At 41.5% G+C, this 23,424-nt stretch overlaps 1 protein-coding gene across 2 annotated transcripts in view; it reads left to right on the forward strand.

The window, feature by feature from the left end:
- HUNK (hormonally up-regulated Neu-associated kinase) overlaps positions 1-23,424 on the forward strand; it is a 57,399-nt gene that overhangs the window by 27,037 nt on the left and 6,938 nt on the right. For both annotated transcript variants that reach the window (XM_035315608.1, XM_035315610.1), the window contains exons 4-8: positions 5,338-5,473; positions 7,295-7,422; positions 13,200-13,335; positions 18,485-18,653; positions 19,767-19,850. In XM_035315608.1, coding sequence (XP_035171499.1) covers positions 5,338-5,473; positions 7,295-7,422; positions 13,200-13,335; positions 18,485-18,653; positions 19,767-19,850 — 653 coding nt within the window. The remainder of the gene's footprint in view (positions 1-5,337; positions 5,474-7,294; positions 7,423-13,199; positions 13,336-18,484; positions 18,654-19,766; positions 19,851-23,424) is intronic.

Here is a 23,424-nt window from a genome sequence, read left to right on the forward strand (position 1 = left end):
TTAAATCAGGTACTTTGTAAAGAATTAGAGAACTGACATCACAGAAGTAACTTATTTTATTATCTTTATAATTTTGCATTTACTGAGTTGGATTCTGCCCCCATATGCATATGCTTCCGCTGAAGTCGGTGGGAGTTGCATGCATTTTTAGCATCTAGCAAAATTTGGTCCTTTATTTATATTTGTTAAGTTTGCTTCCAGAACCCGATAAGAAATTGTTTTAGAGGGCCATTAAAAAATATAAAAAAGATCGACAATAGAGACTTGATTGTATTTGGGTGTCAGTTGCATGCAGTTCTCAATTCATTCAAGTTATGCGGACGTTTTAGATTAATCATCTGTGGGTATAGTATCTCACTGCTGTTGGGTAATTGCCATTAATGTTAATGTGTGCACTGAAAAGAAAATATGCCCTTCACTAAAAAAAAAAAAAAAATGAAGAAGATTATATTTATTTCTATGCCTACACTTTTGCCAAAAGCAGTGTCTGTGGCTGCAGACTTAAAACACTTGACTGACTTTCTTTCTTCGAAAAGTTTCATCACCTGAAAAGTGATGAAAAACACTTAACATTCAGGTCAAATGGACAATCTTTCTAATGTATAAAGCACATACATCTCAAAACAAACAAGAAGAGCATGGTTAATGAAATTTGAAATACTCAAAAATTACTCAGGGAATTTGGTCTCTAGAAGAACTACCATGACTTCTAGTCATTACTCTGTAGTGAATCAAATGTCTCTGGGAAAATAAAAGCAAAGGAGAATGCTGCATTACCTCAGTTACGGGTCAAAGGATACTGATATGTTACCATGAATCATTCATCAGTAATGATGGATACCACCCATTATCTTGATTTAGCAGATAAGTGAGACCAGATGGTTTGCAACAGTGCTATATGAACATCTGATAGATTTAAAGAATTTCTATAACTTTCCTGTTATTGGGTGTTTGATTACACAACAGTATGTGAACTTGACATCCAAAACCAGATCTAATCAGATGATATGTGTTCAATTAAAATTTACATGCCAAAAAATAACTTCAGAGCTGTTCCTGCAGTTTTGTTTGCTTCAGTTGCATAGAAAGGTCTCCTCACAGTGGGTGGTGTGGGACGTATAGAGAAAGAGACAGATCTTCCGTAGCCTAGATAGCTGAGATAAATTGTCCTCAGGTCTGCAGCCTGATGTTTTAAACAAGGCAGATTGTACACAGTCTGTATCTTAAAACAAAGCAATTACATCGCAGCGTCCAACTGGGTATGTTATAAAAAAAAATCAAGGTTGCTTTATTAGTGATAATTTCACTGTAAGTAAAAACAGTTTTAAAGTCACAGTCTGCTCAAACACTTGTGTTTTATCAACAGTCAGCTTAAGTCAATTGTTTCGTCTCCTCCCATTCCCAAAGGAAAACCTCTGATCTAATTTTCCAGAGAAGCCACTATTTTATTAAACAACCCCAAACAGTTAGGATTTGTTTTCCCATGTTTCACACAAGCTGGCTGTCTCGTGTCCTGCTTCTGCACAGCTCATACAAGGGAAATGTTCCAGCACATGTCTGTGGCTGGTGGAATAGACCTGATAATTTACTCGTTTTCCTCCTCCATGCCTGTTCCCTCACTCATCTTACTCCGCATTTAGTAAAATATTTTATGTAGTCTATCTTTCTAGAAATGTGATGAATCAATTGTGTTGTCATGTAGTGCTGCCCAGGAAGGTTCTTCACTAGAGAAGAGTGTGTTTAGAGGAATTATGTGCTGCTTGTCATGCTTTCAAGAAGAGACTTTAAGCTACAAAACCAGATGACATTAACTGCTTTGCAGTAGGAGCTTAGTCTCCATGTCTTGTGCAGCAGCAAACACTCTAGTATCTAGTGAAAAAGTTGCTCTTGTAATAGCTGTGTAATATAAAAAAATAGAAAAAAAGGGAAAAGAAGAGGTGAATGGAAAATGAAAAAGGTAGCATAGTGACACTGACAGTCCCTGCTTGCTCATGCATTTCAGTGAGAGACGAATCCCTGGAATCCCTTTCTTCACACAGCTGCTTAGTGACGCCTTGCTTTTTGTTACTCTTTTTAGCTACGTGATAAGATGGTTTAGAATATGTGCTTAGATAGTATTATTAAAAAAAAAATCCATTTGCTGTGTTAAGTGGACTTGCTGCTAGCTGCTTGGTAAGTCTCAAATCGAGGAACATCAGCATTAGCAGTGCCGGAAGTGATTCACTTCTCTTTATCTACCAGCCCATGATGGTAGGTGACTGATAAAGGTGCCACAAAAGGCCACTCACAGACTATGCAAAGTCCTCGGCGCTCTGCTCAAGGACCTACGGCACCAAAAGGACCCTGCCTATAAGTAGCTCTACTGAGGTCGGTGGAGCTCTGCCTCCATAGTCAAAGGTCAACCTTGTCCATGAGCACTCACTTTAACAGCTTGTGCTGTTAAATACCTTTTTCCATATTCCTACTGTCGCAGCTTCAGAGATAGCCATGTATCCATAGCTTAATGTTGATTTCCTGGAGGCGTTGAAAAGTAGTAGTGCAATGCGATACTTTGATAGTATGAAGAGTGGGGGTGGTGGAGCTCCCATGTCATAATATTTACTCTGGAAAACCAAGTGTGGCCTTTGATCTGAATTCTGTAATTAGCTAGGCTTATTGAAAAAAGCCCAAGACTGAGACAGGAATGGCAGTAAAATTATCAATGCTGGTGGTAATACCATTCTTACTAAGATAAGAATGCATCCTTACTACAAATGACCCTGTGATCACAATGTGCTGCCACAGTATTCATAACAATATTCCCATTTCTTTTGCAATAAAATCCCCGTCCCCAGTATGCATGCATTTGCACACATTTTTAATTCCAACAGGAACTAGCAAAAAAACAAACAAACAAACAAAAAACCACAAACTTTATCAGCCTGGTTGTAATGAATGGGCTGAGAAAAAGTCAATGAGATGTTTATAGTTTAAGTAAATAAGATAGTGAAAACTTTCACTGGAGGATACCTCCGTTGATAATGATAAACAGATGGTGGTTTATACCGGGTCAGAATATAGCCATTATGTATTTTGAGTGTGAAGCATTATGTTACAGTCAAGTAATTTTGAGGTGGTATGTCACAGTAGGGTAAAGACCATAAGTAATACCCTGCAGAGGTATTATTTCTAGTTTTTAAAAGTATTTTACAGCTGACATAACCCATCTCAGGCCATAGCTAATAAATAAATTAATTAAGTAAATGCATCCTCAGAAGTATTTGTATAAGCCCCAGGGATAATACATATCTAGCAGAGATGATTAAGCAGTGTCCAGAGACAATTGTTTTCCATCAGAGGCAAGGAAATTGCCTTGATCCTCCCTACAGTTTTTACAGTGCTCTCCAACAAACCCCTTTGAGCCTCTTTGGCTGTTTAAATGTGGTGGTGCTGTGCTTGCCTCCCTCTCAGAGAGCCAGCCAGGCAAGCAGCAAGCACTCTGCAGTCATTTGGACACTCCAACCCACATAGCCGTTTTTATACTTTTTTTTTTGGTAAACATTATTTATTTTTAGCCCAGTTTCATAAGGGAACAAGGCTTATGTGAACACCCAGCAGGGTGCTTTTAATATCTTGAGGGACTCTTGGCTAATTTTAGCCACAGTTGGCATAGGGTGAATCCTAAAGAACAGGCCATTACTTCAAGTCTCATGCAAATATGTAGGCAGATAAGGGACAGAGACCCTAACCAGTGACTGTGGAGGGTGTCATGCGCTCAGCAGTTGCCTGTTATATTTGGCGTCCAAGACGTAATGCTTTTAGTCCAGCTGGGCAGGTGGGTAGCACACACAGAAGGCTGTTTTATGAGACACGTGGATAAAAGACATGAGTCTCTAGAACAAACTTGAGTGGTCTGCTTCTCCGCACTGCCTTGTTTATGTATAAGACAATTTTCATTTTAAACACACCTACATTTGGGGAATTTTTAAGAAGAGAGGATGAATGAAAAGGAGATAGATGTCAGTATTCTTAATACCAGTATTTCTATTGAAGCTGTCATCAATGGGAGGCTATTAATAAATGAGAACACCTTTTATTGTGACCTCTGTAGATCCTCTGCTCTTGGATATGATGCCCTGCTGCAAAGGCAGACCTCCCAGCCTGTCAGCTTTGCCTGCATCCTCCTCTTCCTTGCCAGTTTGCCTCACTTGTTCCCCTTTATCATGTCAAGTTGTTGCCGTCTTTCAAGACCCTCTGCAACCTCTCCTTACCTTCCCTTGTCATCTCTGAGGCTGTATTTTCATAATTGCTCTCTACTAAGCCAAGTGTGGGCTACCACTAGACAGGGTGGGCTTGCACACCCCTGCCTGTGCGTTGCCCCCAGCCTCTTCTGCTGCTGGCGTGACCGAGCTGCAAGCCCATTCCACGGCTGCTCTCTGTGAATTTCTTTCCTTGCTGAGTGGTTTAATTTTTAAGATCCTTTCTTAAAAGACAGCTCACCCTGCAGCCATACCAGCGCTGGAGCAGACGAAGGAGGCTGGGAGAGCTCCCTTCTTGGCGCCAGCCTGGGCTTGGGTTGGCTGGGAGCACTTGTGAAACTGCAGCCTCCTCTGGTGCGGAGAGACTGCGTCTTGTTCCTGATCAGTTCATGATGCCAGCCTTTGCCAGTCCCTTGCTATTACTGCCAGCAAAGAACATCAGATACACCCAGGGGCCAGAAATACAATAATTCAAGACAGAAGAGGGGGAGGGAGAGACAAATCAACACATTCCCCTTGCTCCAAGATCTCCCTTGTGTTGCTTCAGAGCTGAAACGTCGACTCTGCAACCCCATGTGTTTGTGAATCACCACAGCAGTCCCAGAAAGCAACCTCCCTGCCTTAAATCTGATGGCTCCTTTAAAAGATTTAAAGGAAAAATTTGAAGAAGCAACGCTTGGCCTCTTAGCCCCAGTACGGAACCCATGACAACCCAAGGCTGCTTTCCGCCCCATGCCCATCACGGAGTGAGGGCATGAGACAAACTCAGCTCCAGTTGCTGCCATCCAGTTCCCAGTGAAACATAATTGCTTTGTCTGTGAAACTGATGATCATGTGTGTTCTAAGATGTTTTTTATTGCTTGTTGAAATCTCTTTTTATTTAGCACAAATTGTAAGAATTTTTCATGTTAATGATTTTTTCCTAGTTCATTGCTTAGCTTTTGGAAAAAAAAAAAAAAAAAAAAAAAAAGTGCTTTTTTCCTTGCTGTTTTAGTGCTTTTTTACTGTATCTAAAAAAAAAGTGCTTTTTTCCTTGCTGTTTTAGTGCTTTTTTACTGTATCTATCTCTTTCATAACTCTGTCTCTATGATTTTCACAGACTTTGGACTGAGCAACTGTGCAGGCATCTTGGGTTATTCTGATCCATTCAGCACCCAGTGTGGGAGCCCAGCATATGCAGCCCCTGAACTTCTGGCAAGGAAAAAATATGGGCCCAAAATAGACGTTTGGTCCATGTGAGTTACTTCTCTAGCTTATAATTGTTGTTACTTGTCATCATTACCCATTGCTCAAATGAGAAGTAAGCAAGAAAATGTGTTTAATTAGCATGACTCTGTGAACTAAGTTGTGCAGATATTTTTATTTGAAATAGAGCTGTATATAGATTGGTAGAACACATAGCATGGCAAGGTTGCAGTAAAGTACAGCTTCATCAATGACTCTGAGGCACAGTAGAAAACACAGCTCTCGCACAAGAGAAACAACATTTTGTTTTGTTTTCCTCAAAGGATCTTCAAAATTTTACATGGTCTCCATGCATTATTCACAGTCACATCCAGCAGGAAATGTGAAATCTAGTCAGGTCATCCCTTTGAAAGCATAGTAGTTAAAAGGCAAGAAGATATGGCCAGAAATTTTGTGAGCCCGAGCACTTAGTAGCATTCAGGCAAAGAACAGGCAAAAATCACCTGTGCCAGAGATGGAGAAAGCTATAAATGTGTTCTGGAGTCAGTGAATTATCTGCAATACTTTTTTTAGACTGTGTAACTCCCACTACTCTCCTGTTGGCCATGGCCATGGTGTCAGTTATTGTCTCTCCCGGAGAGGAATTAAGTGAGATTATCTGAGTTTTAGCTTTTGTATTAGTATCTAAATATTTTCCCTCACCAGTGTACTGGGGATAATAAAATACAAATCAATTTAAATGAAGTAATAGATTTTAGTGGTTCCCTAGTTGAAGTATTTGGAATGCTCTGAAAATGTAAAGTGCTGCATAAGTGCTACTACTGCTAAGAAATGTTAGCTGTAGTTTATAGATGAGACTAGGACCTGGGTCAACTTCATCTCTCAGGCTGATCTGGTCAGCACCCTGCGACACCTTAATACTCTTGATCTGCAGTCTGTGCTCCAAGGAGACCTGCACCTCAACCATCACATGGCTACTTCACCTCTCACTCCAGCAGTGGGCCATCCCTCCACATCAAGGGGGAGATTATCAGCCCTGAGGAATGCAGGCACTCTTACTGGGACTGGAATGCAGACAAACAGAGCACGGTCATTTCTGTGAACCATTTAAACTTCTCCAGTAATAATATCCTGCTCTTTTTTTTTTAATTTAAGAAAGAAAAATACAGTTAACCCCTACCCTTCCTCGTAGCTGAACAAATGCTTGCTGTGATCATGGTTCATAATAGCACACTGGTTTAGATTTTTTCTGTTCACATACGTTTATTCATCAGACTGAGGAAACAAATTCCCAAAAGGAAGGAATTCTACTCACTTGAATTTAAAGCCCTTTTCCGAGAGAGAAGAACAAGAGTACCCAACCCACTTTTCATCACTGACTCTGCTGGGTAAAAATAAGCAATAAGTTTTCTGCTATGAAAAAATTTAATTGTTCACACCTGAGCTTTGTGCTGCACCAGAGGCCAGTGGGAGCCTTTGGGCATCAAGCCAGGACTTGCGATGTACCCATTGACACGGGCAGTCATACCACACCCAGGGAAGCAGCAGGATAAGGCCCCTGAAAACACTTTAAGTATTTATGCAGCCTGAGGAGAGACATAATTGTGGACTGGCATTTAGCTGAGAACTTGCCTAACAGCTGGACTCAGTTCTGTGACTCCCAGCTTATGTCTTACACATTGTGCTACCCTCCAGGAGCAAACCTCTGCAAACTCTTGCCCAAATCATTGTGTGCAACAGAAAGAGAACATTTTTCATCCTTTTTAGTAGTTATTAGGCACTGAAAACAAAGAACAGTCACTAAAACCTCAAACTAAGTTCTTCCTTGTTCCTGATCATTTTGGTTTCTTTTATTGTATGTTTTCTTTTAGTGGGGTAAACATGTATGCGATGTTGACTGGAACGTTACCTTTTACTGTGGAGCCATTCAGCTTGAGAGCTTTATACCAGAAAATGGTGGACAAAGAAATGAACCCTTTTCCCACCCAGCTCTCTACAGGTAATCAAAGGAGTATGTTTGGACCTATTCAGATCCAGTTGGTTGGAACCATTGCATTGAATTCTGGATTGTGAGTCATGCTACCAGCATGGCACACTAATCGTGAAAAATGTTCTTTTTCATTTTATTCTCCAAAAGATCTGCGGGTGTTGGTGTAGCATAACTCCTTTTGTTTTGACTTTTGTATGTAAGCTGGAGAAGCGCCAAATTGTACTGAATATGAGAGAGGAACAAACCTGTGAAAATCTGTGAAACTGCTTTCAGAAAATAGCTGGTCAGTTTTGCATGTTCGGATGATTTTAGTGTAGGGTATGAATGCATGAACTCATTATTTTGGAATAACACGTTCCTGGGCACTATCATGATTAAGGCTGAATGATAAGCTACCTTGAATGACCTCACATTCATTATGGAATAATGACATGCACTCAGAAAGTTATTTTGGGACAGTAGTCTGTGATAACCTTTGTGTGTTCAGAAAATGCAAAATTGTCATTGCATTAATATTAGAAATATTAATTCCTTCTTCAAAGCCATGTCACTAGGCAACAGAATCATGTTTCAGCTTATAGCAAGACTGTGTCAGCATTTGGAACAAACTATATTTTGTACTTGGGTTTTATTTTTGTATGCTAAATTTGATGCTCATGGAGAGCTTCTGTTCTTATCTGCAGACAGTTTGCAAGGGACATTCAATACATTTAAAAGACTGCAAATAGGAAAAATTTGAAAGATCATATATTTTCACTTAGATCACTAATAATGGCAAATCATTGTCATGGGGTAAAAGAAAGCCTTTGAAAGTTGTGTCACAGGATGAATTCTCCAAGTACAGATTTCCCTGCATGTTGAAGAAGTAGATAGTTAAGGATTTTCTCACATGGTTTATCTGTGAATCAAGTGGCGTAAGTTGTTTCTCATTTGCTCAGCGTCTGTATAAAGTACGTATTTTCTGCCAGCAGCTCATGTTGCTGGCATGTTGTAAAGTGGTAGGTTTACAAGTGAGCTGGGATGCTTCAAGTCTTGCCATGTATTTGATTCAGTTAGCGTGTTTGGTATTTCCATTCTGAGGACTCCCCTGTAGGATTCAGTTGCACAAAATTGCTATTTTAATGTTCTAGCACATGTTCTAAAGCCCCACTGAGTAAATTAAAAGATGGATTATACTGTATAAAGCAGATGACTGCTTCATATTGCATTGATCTGGAAGCCAAATCCTGCATCAATAGCAAAGTTACTCTTGAATTCAGGGACTCAGATGTAGTAGTAAAAATTTGCCAAGTTTGCCAAATATTTTACCAAATGGACCTCCCACAGTGAGGCTTCTAACAAAAAATAGCTGATGTAAAATGACTCTACAGTCGCTTTGATCCAATGTACTGTTTCCCCAATCATTTTATTTCAACCACAGTCATTCTTTAAGTGGGAGGTTACACTGACTTTACAGGGACAACTCCTGTGTTGAAGTCTGAATCACCCATGAAAGGCCTGTAGAAGACCAGACTTTGTGTAGCAAAAAAAGATAACATTACTTTTGACAGGTTTCATTTTACTGTTTCAGTCATCCTACAATTTTATCATGGAGATCAAATTTTCTAACAGTCATGTCTTTGTAGAATTTGTGGCTCACTAACAATATGGTCTCCAGTGAAAACAATATTTTGTTTATCCTGTGAGAATAATAGCAGCTTCAACTTTCAGAGATGATGGAAAATTAATGGAATAGATTTAAACATGTTAACCTTTATTCACTGTGAAAAAGGTATGCATCAGTTCTTGATTTAAGTCTTGCTTGCACATTCACCAACATGGCAAACTGTGATTTAAGATGACATCTGTTCTTGTCAGAGCTAGGCTTTGGGTAAGTAGATAGAAAATCTTCTCCTCTGCCCTGCAAATTGTTTTATTAGTTAACTCCTTAGGTATATGGATCTTTTTCTTAAATCAGGTTTTCTCTTTCTGTTAATTCACAAAGAGATCACAGAACAGGTTTTTTGCAGTAGTCTGTTTTGCTTGTTCATTATGTTCTTTCAACATTTAATTTCACAGCTACTGGATGCAGGGTTCGTTGTAATAATAGCTATTCTTATCACTAAACAAGAGTATATTTTATTTGTATTAGTTACAGTTTTGTGTGACCATGGACACCCAAAGCAACTGTGTAGCAACAGGGAAAATTTGGGGTTAGCATTTGATTTTCCCACTTAGGAAACTGTTTTTCATTAAGCTGCTTAAACAACACAGCTATCTGATTATTGATTTTAGGTGAGCTGAGTTCAGTTGTTAAGGAAGTTGATATTCACCTTGCACGCATTATTTTTTTTCTCAATGTACTGCTTCTGTGTGTTTATGGTCTTCCTTTTGGAACAGAGAAGTGCAGTGGAGACTAGAAGAATCTCTCTAAAAAAAAAAGTGTTTTTTAGATCCTTAGCTCCTTTACTTGATAAGTTTTCTGTATGGTTGATGTTTTTTTTTTGTTACAGAAACCCATGTCTTTCATAGCTGAGAGTCTAAAAGGTAGCAATGACTGACATGCTACTTCCTGGTGATTCCCTTTTTAAAGCCTATCAGAACTAACTACTGCACGTGTGGCCATGTATTCCATGCTTTTGGAGCAGAAATGAAGTGTCACTTTTCATGAGCATTCAGAAGTCGATCATTTAAGCTCCAGGAATATGTGGGTCATCTGATGACTTATATTTCTTCTGTGAAGTACAGATTAATTGCAAACAGTTGTTCAAGTGAGTCCTGAGAAGTTACTGCACCTCAGCTAGATATTACCACTGTCAGGAGCAGAGAGGCAGTGTTGTCAAGCCGAGGTCTGTGTAAATTCTTAAGAACAGCAAGCAATCATCTGCCCACGTCTGTAGTTCTGAGCTTACTTATGGCTTTATGAAGTAAAATGACCTTATTTCATTTTCTCTGGCCAGTTGTGTAAGCAGCACCTGCATACCTGATTTTAGCCAGGGCCCACTCAAAGCATGGCATTCTCTAAACAAGACACTAAGCTGGTTTTGTTCATGTCAAGGCAGATGAAAGTAGCAGAGGTCTTGTAGTTCATACCTGAAGCACTCTGTGTTTCTGTTCATTACTGAACTCAATACGCTAAAGGAAGTTTAAAGGGAGAGTTTTTTTTTTTCTCGTGGTACTGGTCTGTCATTTGTCAAAAGAGCAAACTTTGCCCCAAAGTTAAACCATGGAAACAAAATTCCATCAAGTGCAGGTCACTGGCTAATCAGATTAGTGCTGTCCTCGAGTTCGTTGTAAATGAGGCCCTCACATTCCCTCACATAATGAAGCATTGGAGGGGTAATTCACAGCATCCTTTGTTCACGAAGCTACTTGGTTCAGCATGAAAAGAGGCTTCAGATGCAGTGGGTCCAAAAATCGATTCATTATCTTCATGTTTGTTTCCTGGGGGATTAATTTAGCTATCCTACAGCTGCATGGCTAACTGAAAAAGACCCAGTCTTCCTCACACCATCTAACATCTCAGGTGAGCAAAGGCGCTATTAAAAACCCCTACTGCATCACCTGGGACCAGCTGGTGAGGGAACCTCCCTGGAGGACTCCCCTCTCTGGAATCAGTTTCTCCTGGTCTGAATCTGTTGTGCTTTGTACGGCTTCACAGACCTCATTTACTTTGTCTTTTGAAAAGGGGGGAAAAAATCAAGGTTTTTAAGGAGCCGTTGGCTGATCTGGGGGCTGAGGGTGTTGGCAGTCGGTATGGGGAGGGATTGCATTGCACTGAGAAGCATGCTCTGAGCCTGTGGGATGCATGCAGCTCCTAATGGGGCAGCACTGGGAAGACAGGAGCTCAAATGGCAGAACAATGGGGCGATTGTTTCCCATAACAGGGGTCTGCGCCCAAGACGTGTTGACGTGCGGGCTTTCAGGGTACACAGGGAACAGTCCTAACATCGGCTTCCAGGAGATTTATGAACTTGGATGTAGTTTCTTCCTGCTGTTTCCACAATATTGCTGTCACAGGAAAATAACAAAAATGTTGGGAAAGATTTAAAGTGAAGTACCTCACATAAATCAGCTATTTGTGAAGACAGAGCTTAGAAAAAAAAATGAGCTCGTGCCTAGCTGAACTGGTAAATACATAATCATAACTCTCTCTCTTCCAAATATAAACTTCTCAACACTAGGCCTGCACTGAAACAGATACCCTCTCAGGGCCTTCTCTGGCTGATGTTTGATGGTTGCAGGATGGTGAACACAGAGGTTACCCAAGCTGCTAGGAGTCAACACCTATCACGTCTAACCTTGATTTATTTGATGAGAAACCCTCCCTTCTTCTCCTGCTGCTCTGCTCTGGCACATCAGTCCATCCAGCCTGTCCCTTGTTGCGGGTGGGCTTGGAGGCCTGAGAATGCTTGGGTAGACAACCAGTCAAACATGAAGAAGTCTCGAAGAAAATAATTTTATTCTTTAAGGCAGTGGTGCTGTGTCTGTGCGGATGCTCAGTCTGTGAGAAGAGCAGTGTATTTCATATGCCTAATCAGCAAGGCAGTTCTGACAAAACTTGTATACATGAGACAAGACTCCATTCAATCTAAAACACCTTTGTTTAATCCAAAGACTTGAAGTGGAGTTAAAATTTTCAGACCTCAGACACCCTACCAAGCCACAAGCAAGGCATAGCAGTGGTCCTGTGCTGCTACTGCACAAGATCTCTTCAAGGCCTGGAAACAAGTAGATAAGACACTCAGGAGAGTCTGGGAGGGAAGTTGCAGCTCTACTGCAGAGTGAGGTGAAAAAAAAGCCTCCAAGATGCCACTCATATGAATTGGAGAAAATTTCTGGAAGCCATCACTTGTGTCTTTTGTTTGCCATTGACTTCATTCAGGCTGCACTCAGCATCTCACTTGACTGTATCATCTCTACAAAATCATTCTGGTTTTGATCTTCCCAGAATTAGGTTTATTTGTCTTTTTTGTCTTTTGTTTAGAGAATAATAGAGGACATAGTTAATTCTTTATTGTTTTGTAGCCGATAAACTAAATCTAGCCTTGATAATTTGAGGAATAAAGACCAGAAATAGTTAATATCAAGTGTGTTTTCAGCTCAGATATTCACTTCTTGTGTGTCTTTAAGCAAATCACTTGACTTCATTGTTCATAACCATATAAGAAACACATTACTTACAAATATTGGAAAATTACTTTTGAGGTTTTTCATAAGAAAATCCCAAGGTGTAGTTGAATGTCACTGAAAGTTGAAGGTTTGGTATTTGAAAACAGAACAAAGTCCATTAATTTTACTGTACCCTTTTAATTTTGCTAACATCTCCTGCAACTGATTGTAGTTTGGATGGAAACCAGAATAGAATTTCTCCCCGTGTCAGTAGGAGCAGAAAACCCAATTCTCCATGTCTTCCCTCCCAGCGCTGCATCCCTTCCCTCCCCTCCACTCTCTCGCAATCACTCCTTTTTACTCTAAACAGACAATGAGTGATTTGCCTCTAATCTCACTCCAGTCTCCTGTCCTCAAACAAAAATTTTGACTAGCATGCTCAGAAACTTCAAACAAGCTCTGAAACAAAAAGTTCTTTTTCTCCTCTCCTTTATGACTCCAAAAATATTCGTTTATTTTAGTTACTAATCTCTTATCAGGCTTTCCTTTTTCTCAAGGACATCTGAGAATACTAGAAGGCAAAAGTTGATTTTTAGTATATACTGGGATCACGCTACACAACATAACATCTCAACTGCCGTGTTAAGTCATAAAGCATATGACGTAGCTCTTGTTTTTTCTTGATTTCTTCACAGCGGCCATAAACTTTCTACGATCTCTGCTAGAGCCAGATCCTGCAAAGAGACCAAACATCCAGCAGGCACTTGCAAATCGGTGGCTTAATGAGAATTACCCTGGGAGAGCACCACCTAATGTAACATATCCAAACAGGTACTGTGTGAAAGAGAAGAGAAAACCTGCCAGTATGTGCATACATTAAAATGTGAACAACTCTAGTGCTGCAGTTTCATTCCTTGTGTGACAGTGTCCCACTGCATTTTCTGGGATTGCTTTTTTGACTCAGTCCTTAAAGGTGTTTTTTTTTTTTTTTTTTTTTTCCGGATTGGCCATTGAATATGTGTTTCCTGAAATGACCAAAACCAAACCTTAAATTAGAAGCTGGCATATGATGCATTTGTGGGGTGGCCCGGGGTACATATCAGGTGATTAATTGGCTGCAGGCCTTAGAATAGATGTGTGTGAAGATAGTTTATCAGTTCTGATCTTCTCCTTGTTTGTCAGTAGACCCATACTACTTTTCCAGTACAGGCTATACCTATTTGTGATACACGTCAGGTTCTGTGGATTAGGTAAATATGCAAACAGTAGTGAGAATGGTCAGAGTTAAATGATCTTCGTTTGTTGGTTGTTGATCTTGAATACCCGTGCAATGCTAAATGCATGACTACATGCAAACAGGTAGCAAATCTCATGGTTAGTCAAAAATTAGTCAAAGGAAAAAAAAGAAAGAAAAAAAAAGAAAGAAAAATACTTCTGGTCCACTTTGGTTAGAAATAATCTTGCTTGACTTTCAACATCCCTCAGTATAGAGTCTTCACATGAGCAAGTCAACGTGGGCTCTCATTACAGTCAATGGAGAGAAATAAGGGCACATTTTACAGAACGATTCATCTGACTTCTTTTTGATTCTGTAGTAGGATGACATTGTGCCCAGGAGATCTGAGTTTCTCTCCCATGAATGTAAATAGAGCCTCAGGCAACTCACTTAGAAATGTATGTCTATATTTGATCAGATAAAACTTCCTTCCTGCATCAAAGCCCTTCAGCACACCCAATCTATTACCTGCAGAGGATTCATTGTAGTAGTTACTAGCTCCCACACAAAGATCCAAAGTAGTACTGAGGCAAAGACAGCAACTTAAAGTTTGATTTTGGTGCTTAAAATTTCATAGTGCCCCAAAATTTAATTCCTAACTCACTTAGAATAGGTGGGAGCCTAACACTCTACAGTTTATTCAAGTGCCAGGTACCTGATTGTACTGGGTCTGGCTGGGATGTTAACTTTCCCTGCAGCAGCCCATACAGTGCTGCGCTCTGCACTTGTAGCTAGAACAGCAGTGGTATCACACCAGTGTTGTGTCTGCTGCTGAGAAGTGCTGGCACAGCATCAGGACTCTCTCTGACCCTCCTAGGGGGTGGGCAAAAAGTGAGAAAGAAACATCAGCAGGGCAGCTGACCTAACCCAACCAAAGGGATATTCCATACCATATGATGTCAGCAATAAAAGGTGGAAAAAGGAAGAAGAGGGGAGGGGTGGGCTCTCGTTGCGAAAACGTCTGTCCTCCTCCCGAACACTGGCTACGTGCGTTGAGGCCCTGCTTCAAGGACGTGGTCAAGCATCGCTCATTTGTGGGAAGTAGAGAGTAATTTCTTTCCTCTGCACTTCCACATAGCCTTTACTTGTTTTGTTTAGTTATTCCCTTTCCCCCTCCCTTTTCCCCTTTCCCTTTTTTCCCTTTAGTTGAATTGTTTAATTAATAATAATATTTCCTTAATTATATATATATATATATATTTCCCCTTTTTAATTAAGTCATCCTTATCTCAACCCGTGAGTTGTTCTTTCCTTTACTTCTTCCCCTCCTCATCTGAGGAGGGGGAGTGAGAGAGCGGTTGTGGTGTTCAACTGCCTAGCACGGTAAAACCACCACACTGATGTAGCATATACCAGGGGCAAGATGACCTCTCTTTGTGTGAATGCTTGAACTATTGTCCTCTACCCAACACAACTTCATGTTCATCAACTAGGCCATCTCTTTGTGTTGGTGCCCTGACAGACTCAGTGCCTAGTCAAGCTCAGACCATGCATACACACAGGCTTGAGCATTCACTTGAGGCCACAAAACTGCCTCCCCACCTGCCCTCCCCTCTGGTCACCTGCTAGCCAGGTGAACAGGTCATGTTTCAGAGCTGTAGGTCCAAACCTTGTGGGGTTGAGATGCGCCTACAGTGCTAGTCTCTTACTGCTGAAGCGCTTGATACTGCTGACAACTGAGGTCAGGAGATCAAATTGGGTCCCAAAACTCAGGATAGCCTTCAGGAATTTTTGGAGGTCTTTCCTTTCAATATTACTGTCAGCTGGCTTATAGATCACAGTCCTGTCTGCTACCCAAGTCCCCTCTATATGTATAGGGATCTGAGGTGCCCTCATTTAGCAGCAGGCATTTCCCTTCCTGAGTTAGCAATTTAAGTATAGCATTGTAGAGAATGACTTTGACTATGCATTTCTTCAGCCTGAGGAGAATGATGTCTCTCGCTCTCAAAATATGGCTGGGTATCTGCTGAGCAGCTTGGATGCTTGTTCTCCAACGGGTGCCATCACTAGAGCCATCCACTGAAACAATTGTGAGGCTGGCTGCCTGCGATCCTCAGACCTACGTGGACAGAGTATAAAAATGGCCTGTAAGAATGATTGTTTTGCAGGAAATAAGATAGAGAACAGACAGACTCGTTATCTCAACGTTACTGCCTGAAATTTAAGGGCAATTGAGTTAATTTGAGTAGTGTGCTGTGCAACAAAAGGAAATCTGAGTTTCCATGGTGCTTTGGACTGTACCGAAGTGCACTGTACATATGAACATTGTATGGTAAAGAAAGGGAAAACAAGTGTAAACTGAATGAGTCGTTAAGCTAATGAAATCACTGTCATAATGAGCCTAATCAATCTGCTAAACGTGGCATCTGTTAAGTGAATGTAAGTGTAACTGAGAGCTGCATGGGTGATTTAATTCTCTTGCTGCGTTTGTCTTAGCTGCAGAAGAGGAAATAAAGAAATATGGCTTAAATGTGATTTCAGAATTCTTTTGCATTTCTAGGTACATTTACATGCCTTGGTTTCTGAGTTCTTAGCTTGACGATAACAGCCCTTAGACAGGCTGTGGTGGAGGTGTCACTTTAGAGCTTGCTCTCTGGTGCAATTATGTCAGAGATTTACGAGAGAGGCCAACCTCTATTAGGTAGAATAGCAGTGCAGTGCTGTTTATGGAGTGCCCATTAATTGTTCCCTCCTAAAGGCAGGCAAATGAAATGTAAGAATGGAAGAAAATGCAGTGCTGAACTACAGAGAGGGCACATGTTTGCTCATGCATATATGTGGATATAGTGATGATCATAATCCTTTTCTATTAAAGGCACTTTTAAAGGGAGTATCAATATGAGGAGGATATCACTATTAAATAAATCAGTTACATTTTTTTTCTCATTCCATAGTTTTTCTTATTTTTTCTACTTGAAAATAAGAGAAAAATATCTACTTCTTTCAGAACACAGGTTTTGTGATGAAGTCAGTGAAGCTGTAAAGGATAAAAGCTATAATGATTCTTTCTTTCCCTTCATTTTTTTGATATTTTTTATTTTAATTTAATTAAAAATTAATTAGTTTTATTAGTTTATGCCCAAAGCTTGACCTACCTAGAATTTATAGAGCATTACTAAAACCTTATGGGGAAAACACTGCAAAGTTTGAAATATTTAAAGACCTGACTTGCCTCCTTTTGCGTTTTCCTGCAAAAGTACTGCTAGAGTCAGCTTCAACAGGGTTTCTTCAAGTTTCTGTTCATTTGCAAATGTGGGTAAGATGTTATCTGTTCTGAAAAATCAACTACCAAATATGCTAGGAATCACTTTCTCTCTTAATCATGCTTTTTATAGCACACACAAGAAACTATGTTCTGTTCTTGCAGTCCTCTTCTACCATTTTGAGGTAACCACCATTGTTTCCAAGGCAGCAACATTGTAGGAAAGGGGAGAACATGAAGGTAAGGTAGAAGAACAGCAGAAGATGCATTTTCAGGCAAATATTTTCTCAGGCTTTTTATGAGCTTGTTTTTGTTAAAGAGGCAAGCAAATATATCCCATTTTGCTGGGCACTTCGAGTAGAAACTGCTTGAATTCTTTTTGCTGTCCAAATGTCTTAATGTTCAATGGCCAAGATAAGTTTTGATTATGAACTTAAAAAAAAAAAACAACACCCAAGCTTTTTTTTTTTTTTTTAACTGCAGAATGAATGTTCATTAGCATGCTGAATAAAGGAAAACATTTGAGATTTTCCAGCCTCTGTTTTTCATCTTGTCTCAGTCCTTATGTCAGACCCAGACTGCTCTCTGGGCATTCCTCACATCACAGGTGTACAGGACAGCGGTATAGAAGAGCAGGGGTGAGAAAGGTAGAGAATTATCCTTTTGAAGGGGGAAAGCAGGTTTTAAAAAAGCTCATAATCTAAGCTTCCTTTAGTTGCCTTAGCCAAATATTAGGCTTGATATTGCGTGCAAAGGATAACCTTTAGAAAGCAGACAAAATCCAGCATTTCTTTGGAGATGGATGGGAGTTGACAGGTACATCTGGGAATCTGGCCAGCATATTTATATGTCTAAATAGGAGTAGAGTTCTTTGGAAAAATTGTTTTTAACTTACACTGTGAAAGTGCTTTGCTATTTCCACAGCCTGCTGTACTGCATTTCTTACCTTGGCTAAGTCTATCATGGACTTTACAGAAAAGCGCGTCCATAAACTCATGTTGTATTTCTGCTTCTAACCAATATGAGAATTGCAGCAGTTTTACCATTTTGAGAGCTGCTGTAATAACCCTCCTTGTGTGTCACCTTTCCCTGGGGCGAAATGCTCTAGCTACCTAGTGCATAAGTATTATGCAAAAGGTGAGGGGTGAAGCTGAACACTGCAGTGTCTTTTAAAGAGTTGTTTCAGAAAGGAAAAGGTAGCCACCTAAGTTGGATTTTACATCTTTTCCTTCAAAACCCGGTGGATGATCTTGATGGTCTTCACTGGTCAGATCTAGGGTGATAAACTGGGCATTGCAGTGCCATTTCATTTGTGGTAGGATGTGAGGTCACTTCAGCTTGGTTTGTTCAGCTACCACAGTGTGTGCATGGTTCCCAAGTAGTCTGCGTTTCTCGTCACAGCCATGTTACTGAGCCTTTCAGGTCTCTTCTCTGCCATTGCTAACAAGGCTCTTTCACTGGGAGGACAGTGCAAGCAATGTTCTTCCTCTCTCGTTCTGCAGAATCCACCTGGAGGACCTCAGTCAAAGTGTGCTGCTCCATATGACTGAGAAGCTCGGCTACAAGAACAGTGATGTCATCAACACTGTGCTCTCAAACAGGGCAAGTCACACGCTTGCCATCTACTTTCTGCTTAATAAGAAGCTGGAGCGCTATTTGGCAAGCCTTAGGGTAAGTACTGCTTGGTGTTGATTCTTTGGACAAGCAGGTGAGAGGGTAAAAAAGTGCTTAAAGTTTCCCTGCTCTCTGGCATTTGATCTCAAGGCATTGCCTGAGTTTTTATTCCTTCAAACTAAAAGCATTATTTCCAATGATAATTCCCCAGGTTGCTTATAGGTAATTGCTTATAGGCTTGATGTCTCATGATTTCATGAGTTTGAAGATCTTTCCATAAAAAACTAATGGTACAGTTGCCACCCCAAGGTAGGCTGTTGTGCAGGCTGTATCTAGCATGGCATGCAGTCTGGCCCGCTTGACTTTGCAAGTGTTCTCCCAGGTCATTTTCTCTCTTCTTTAGTGCTACTCTCCTTAAAATCCAGTGGCAGTGCTAGTGCTGCACACCTGCCAAGCTCATGCAGCTGGGAGCCCACTTGTGCCCAGGCCCTGGAGGGGCATGCCTGAGAGCCACCAGGCTGCAGTGTCCTGTGCGTCCCTCCCTCTGCAGCAGGAGTGTTCTGCTCATGGCTGAAAGGGAGCTTTCACCTTACCACACCATCCTGTCTGGTACATCTCGGGGAGCTGAGCTCCCAAGCCACATTGTGCATGGCACTTGCTCAAGGGTTAGGATGGGCAAAGAGCACCAAGACAAGCTGCACCCATGGCTATTTCTCCACACAGTTATCTGTGGTCTGGAAAGAAGTCTTAAACAGTTAAGAGTCTGTAGGCTCCAGCATGACTTCTGTAGTCAGTAGGGTGGGTTGTATACTGTTTGAGCAACCTGGTCTATTAGAAGGGGTTGGAATTAGATGATCTTTAAGGTCCCTTCCAACCCAACCCATTCTATGATTCTGTGTATGGAGTTTTCTTTTTAGCATGTTTTTTTCTTTGAGAAATTATCTCCAACAGCACGTTAGTTTTTCTCTTCTCAGTTCTTTTAGCAAGCGTGTTTTAATGATGATGCTGTCGATGATATTTAAAATGTAATGGACCAAATTCACCACATCCGTAAGTTGATGAGACTCTACTGAACACCAAGAGTGGATGTGGTCCATTAAGCAGTAGCTAAACGTTAGCTTTCATTAATTGTCTTATATACTTTAATTTTCCATGCTTCTCTCTCCACAGAAGTCTGAAGGCCAGGATAACATTTGCCACAAGAACCAGCTATACCAGATAGAAAAGTACAAGGCAAATAAAGACTCCTATGAGGTAAAGCTCATTAAAGCTTCTTAAGGTACTTTGAAAGCAGGCTGAAGTTGAGGATCCCCAGCTGTTGGGATTAAGACAATGAATTTCTGGAGCTGTGAAGGAAAAGAGAGATCTGTGGTCTTGCCTGCACAGGGCAATTCTCTCCATTTCTTTTTGAAGGAACAAACAGCAGCCCCTTAGGGGGAGGTTTAAAGACAACTTTCAGCTTTCATGAGGAAACTAAATGCTCTGTTTAGCAAAATAACACAAACTTCTTCAGGGGGCTCCTTAGTTTCATTATGAGTTGCTGAAGAAGAGTATAATTGCATTGCCTCAAGTCTAAAGACCTTGGTGGTGCAGGGCAGAGAGCTGTGTGACTGCCGGGGTTCCTTCTCCCCTGTGACTTGCCACAGATCTGCGTAGCAGAGTGCAATGTCCTGACTTGACTCCTAGAAAATGTAAAACTGTACTAGTACTAAACTCTTTGTTGGACTTGGTAATCTTGGAGGTCTCTTCCAACCTAGACTATTCTGTGATTCTTTTGGGGTGAAATTTTTGCTTCTCAGCAGAACTGATGCAGAACTAGCCCACTGTGTTGTGAGGCACTTCCCTTGGCCAGAGGAAAGATTTGACCAGATTACCTTTCACTCTGTCTGTCTCCAGTCTTTTTGCCTGCCATAGAGGAGGTAATTTACATTAGAGGAGTACATAACAGATAATAAGAAGCTTCCCCTGCGTGGATTTTTCTTCTTTGGCTGTTTCTTTGCTGAGCACTAAAATTACAAGGGTTGCGTGAACTGTGCAAGTCCTATCTAACAACATAAATAACAGTATTCCTGAAGAGTTTACCTGCTTCTAAAGCTACTCTTCAGTGTTGGATTGATGATCTAACTGCAGGAACAGATTTGTATTATGGCCTGGTTTGTTTATTTTAAAGACTGCTTGCAAATTTAATAGAAAAGCTGAATTGCAAGCCAGATGGAAATATCAGGGCAAAGTACTTATTCTTTCCTTACATAAATCAGAACCACCTTACTTAACGTGTGTCAGCAGTGGGTAGGCTCATTGAATCTCATATTTCAAAACACTCTGTGGCAATTCACTTGCATGGCTGGCTCACTGTGTCTGCATCCATGCCACATACAGGCAGTTCTGCAGCAAGGCTTGTCAGGGCACCTGCACATAGCCAGGAGAGAGATGCATGCTCTGTTTTTGTGCTCTTCCTGAAATCCCCACGCCCCTGGAAGGGAGCTGATGTTTGACTTCCGTAAGAATCATTGAAAACTAATGATGGTGTCACTGTATGACCCCAGTTTTGTTTGTATGCACAGTTAGGGATAAAGGCTCCCTCCGAAGCCCTTCCTGCATTCAGAGTTAGTCCCAGTGTAGCTATTTAGGGGATGAGGGGGTGTCCTTTCTTTCCTGAAATAGTTACCTTGAAGCAATCGCAGTGCAGACACTGTGATAATAATACAGTATAATATCTTTCTTCATGGGCATAGCTGAATATAAAGCGTGTTTATATCACTTTAGCTGTGTTTACATGTGGGGATTGCATCACACTTGCTGTACCAGGGTGGTTAAAACAGCACGCTTGGGTGAACACAGACCCTGAGATGCTCCTGCCACTTGTAATTGTGGGAGATGTTTCTTCTAAAATGCCTCCAGGGGGACGGGAACCCAGCCATGGAAGTGTCTGGATCGTGCTGCTGGGAGCAGTGGGTGCCTTTGGGACCCAGAGATGCAGAATTCATAAGCTCGGAGAAATCTGTGGGCTGTAGGTAGGGTCCCCTTACTATCCCCTGTTTCCAGACTGGAACTGGGAGGTACTGGTCCCTGGGCAGATAATGTAAAGGAAGTGTCGCTGTGTGTTGCCATGGAAATGCCATGGAGAGAGGTGGTCGGGTTCAGCAGAAGCAGCTGACTGAATTTCTCCCACCTCACTCCCATCATGTGAAATGAGGACTTTCCAGGGGCCGGGGGCTGCCTGCCAGCAGCGCCGTCTGTTGCTGGGGCAGGCAGCACAGCACGCGTGCAGCAGACATGCCCAGACCCTCTTTTCCCTTCAGTTTCCTAAATTGGCATGGTTGCAACAGTGAGCTGGGGCTGAGAGTGAGGAGACTTGCAGTCAGGGTGAAGCAGATGGGTGTTTTTGCAGGCTGGCTTCACTTGAGCACTCAGAGCACTTGGGCAGTGTAGAAGTACAGAGGGAGACAGCAGTCTGTCTGTCTGTCTGTCTGCCTCTTTTTTTTGTTGCAGAGGGCTCAGGTGATGAGCAGCCATCCCTGCAGCAAAGCCAGGGGACAGGTACTGGGGTATCTGCTGCCCTCCAAGTAGCTGGTGGGCTCAGGCTGGAGGAATTTGTAATTATAAGAATTCGTGTCATTGTCCTATCACAGTATTAGGCAAGGCCAAGGCAAATACCCATTATCTTCCTTCCAAGTTCGTTGCCGGGCCTAGGATAGATTTTAGGGTCGAGGTCAGGACAGGAAATAGCAGAGGCTGATGTAATGCCGAACCTATTCAAGTATAACATACCGGCACAACTCTTTCATTGTGCAACAGCATGCCATTGCACGGCTGCGTACAGCACGGGGAGGAGTGAACTTTTATAACTCCCCTGAAGGAACACTTCCTTTCCTTTTTAAAATATAATAGCACGCAGCACCTTGGGAGTTCAGGATTTTGGCCGTTTCCCCTCCCACCACTATCATCAAAGAGAAGCAGTCTTGGTAAATTTTAAAAATAAGGCTATTTACAACATTCATCCAGGGTAAAGTAATTCATTGCTAATGCTGGATGTGTGCATTTGCTTTTTCATCGGCGCTTTAATTGTACAGTACAACTGTGTTCCTGCTGCTTATAAAACATTACAGCAGTGTGAAAGCGAAGCCAGGGGCACGTGGCACGTGTTTGAGAGGAGAGCAGTGAGGAGTTCGGGCTTGGCTCTCACACCATTAGGCTAAAATGATCGCAGCGCTGCAACATCCTGCGTTCTGACAGATGCTGCAGCAGCCAAAATGCAAATTCTATCCTCACCCATCCAAAATAGCAAAAAGCCCTTAAACAATCGTGATTGGCTCCTGTAGGCTTTATAAAGTCACCACTTGGTCTCACCCTCACAAGTACCTTTAAAAAAAAAGATAGCTGGTAGAACCCAGTCTCTGCTGAACTGGGCAGCAGAGTTTTACAGCCTTGAAAGCAAAAAAAATAGTTTGGTGGGCTCAGAATTAAATGCACAGCTCCCACTGGCTTTATTGTCATAGACGGTTATTCACACAGCATTATTGTTATTACTGCTATTGTTGTTATTACGGCTGTTATTATTTCATTGTCATCAATAGTGACTGTGCTCGCCAAGATAGCGTCTGGGACTGATCAGACATTGCATTGTTCCAGGCATAGCACAGGCAGGGAGGAATAAATGCTCCATGCCTGACGTGGTTACAGCCCCTAAAGGCAAGGGGGAAGACACCAGGTGAACAAGGAGGGATAACACAAGGGAAGCGATGACAGCTCCAGAAAGTGTCAGTTAGTTTCTGTGGAAGAGTTAGCCAGCTTTAGATGGCTAAAGGAAAATAAACTGGAGGGAATA

Source organism: Oxyura jamaicensis, chromosome 1 (genome assembly GCF_011077185.1).
Source record: "Oxyura jamaicensis isolate SHBP4307 breed ruddy duck chromosome 1, BPBGC_Ojam_1.0, whole genome shotgun sequence".
Classification (NCBI taxonomy): Eukaryota; Metazoa; Chordata; class Aves; order Anseriformes; family Anatidae; genus Oxyura; species Oxyura jamaicensis.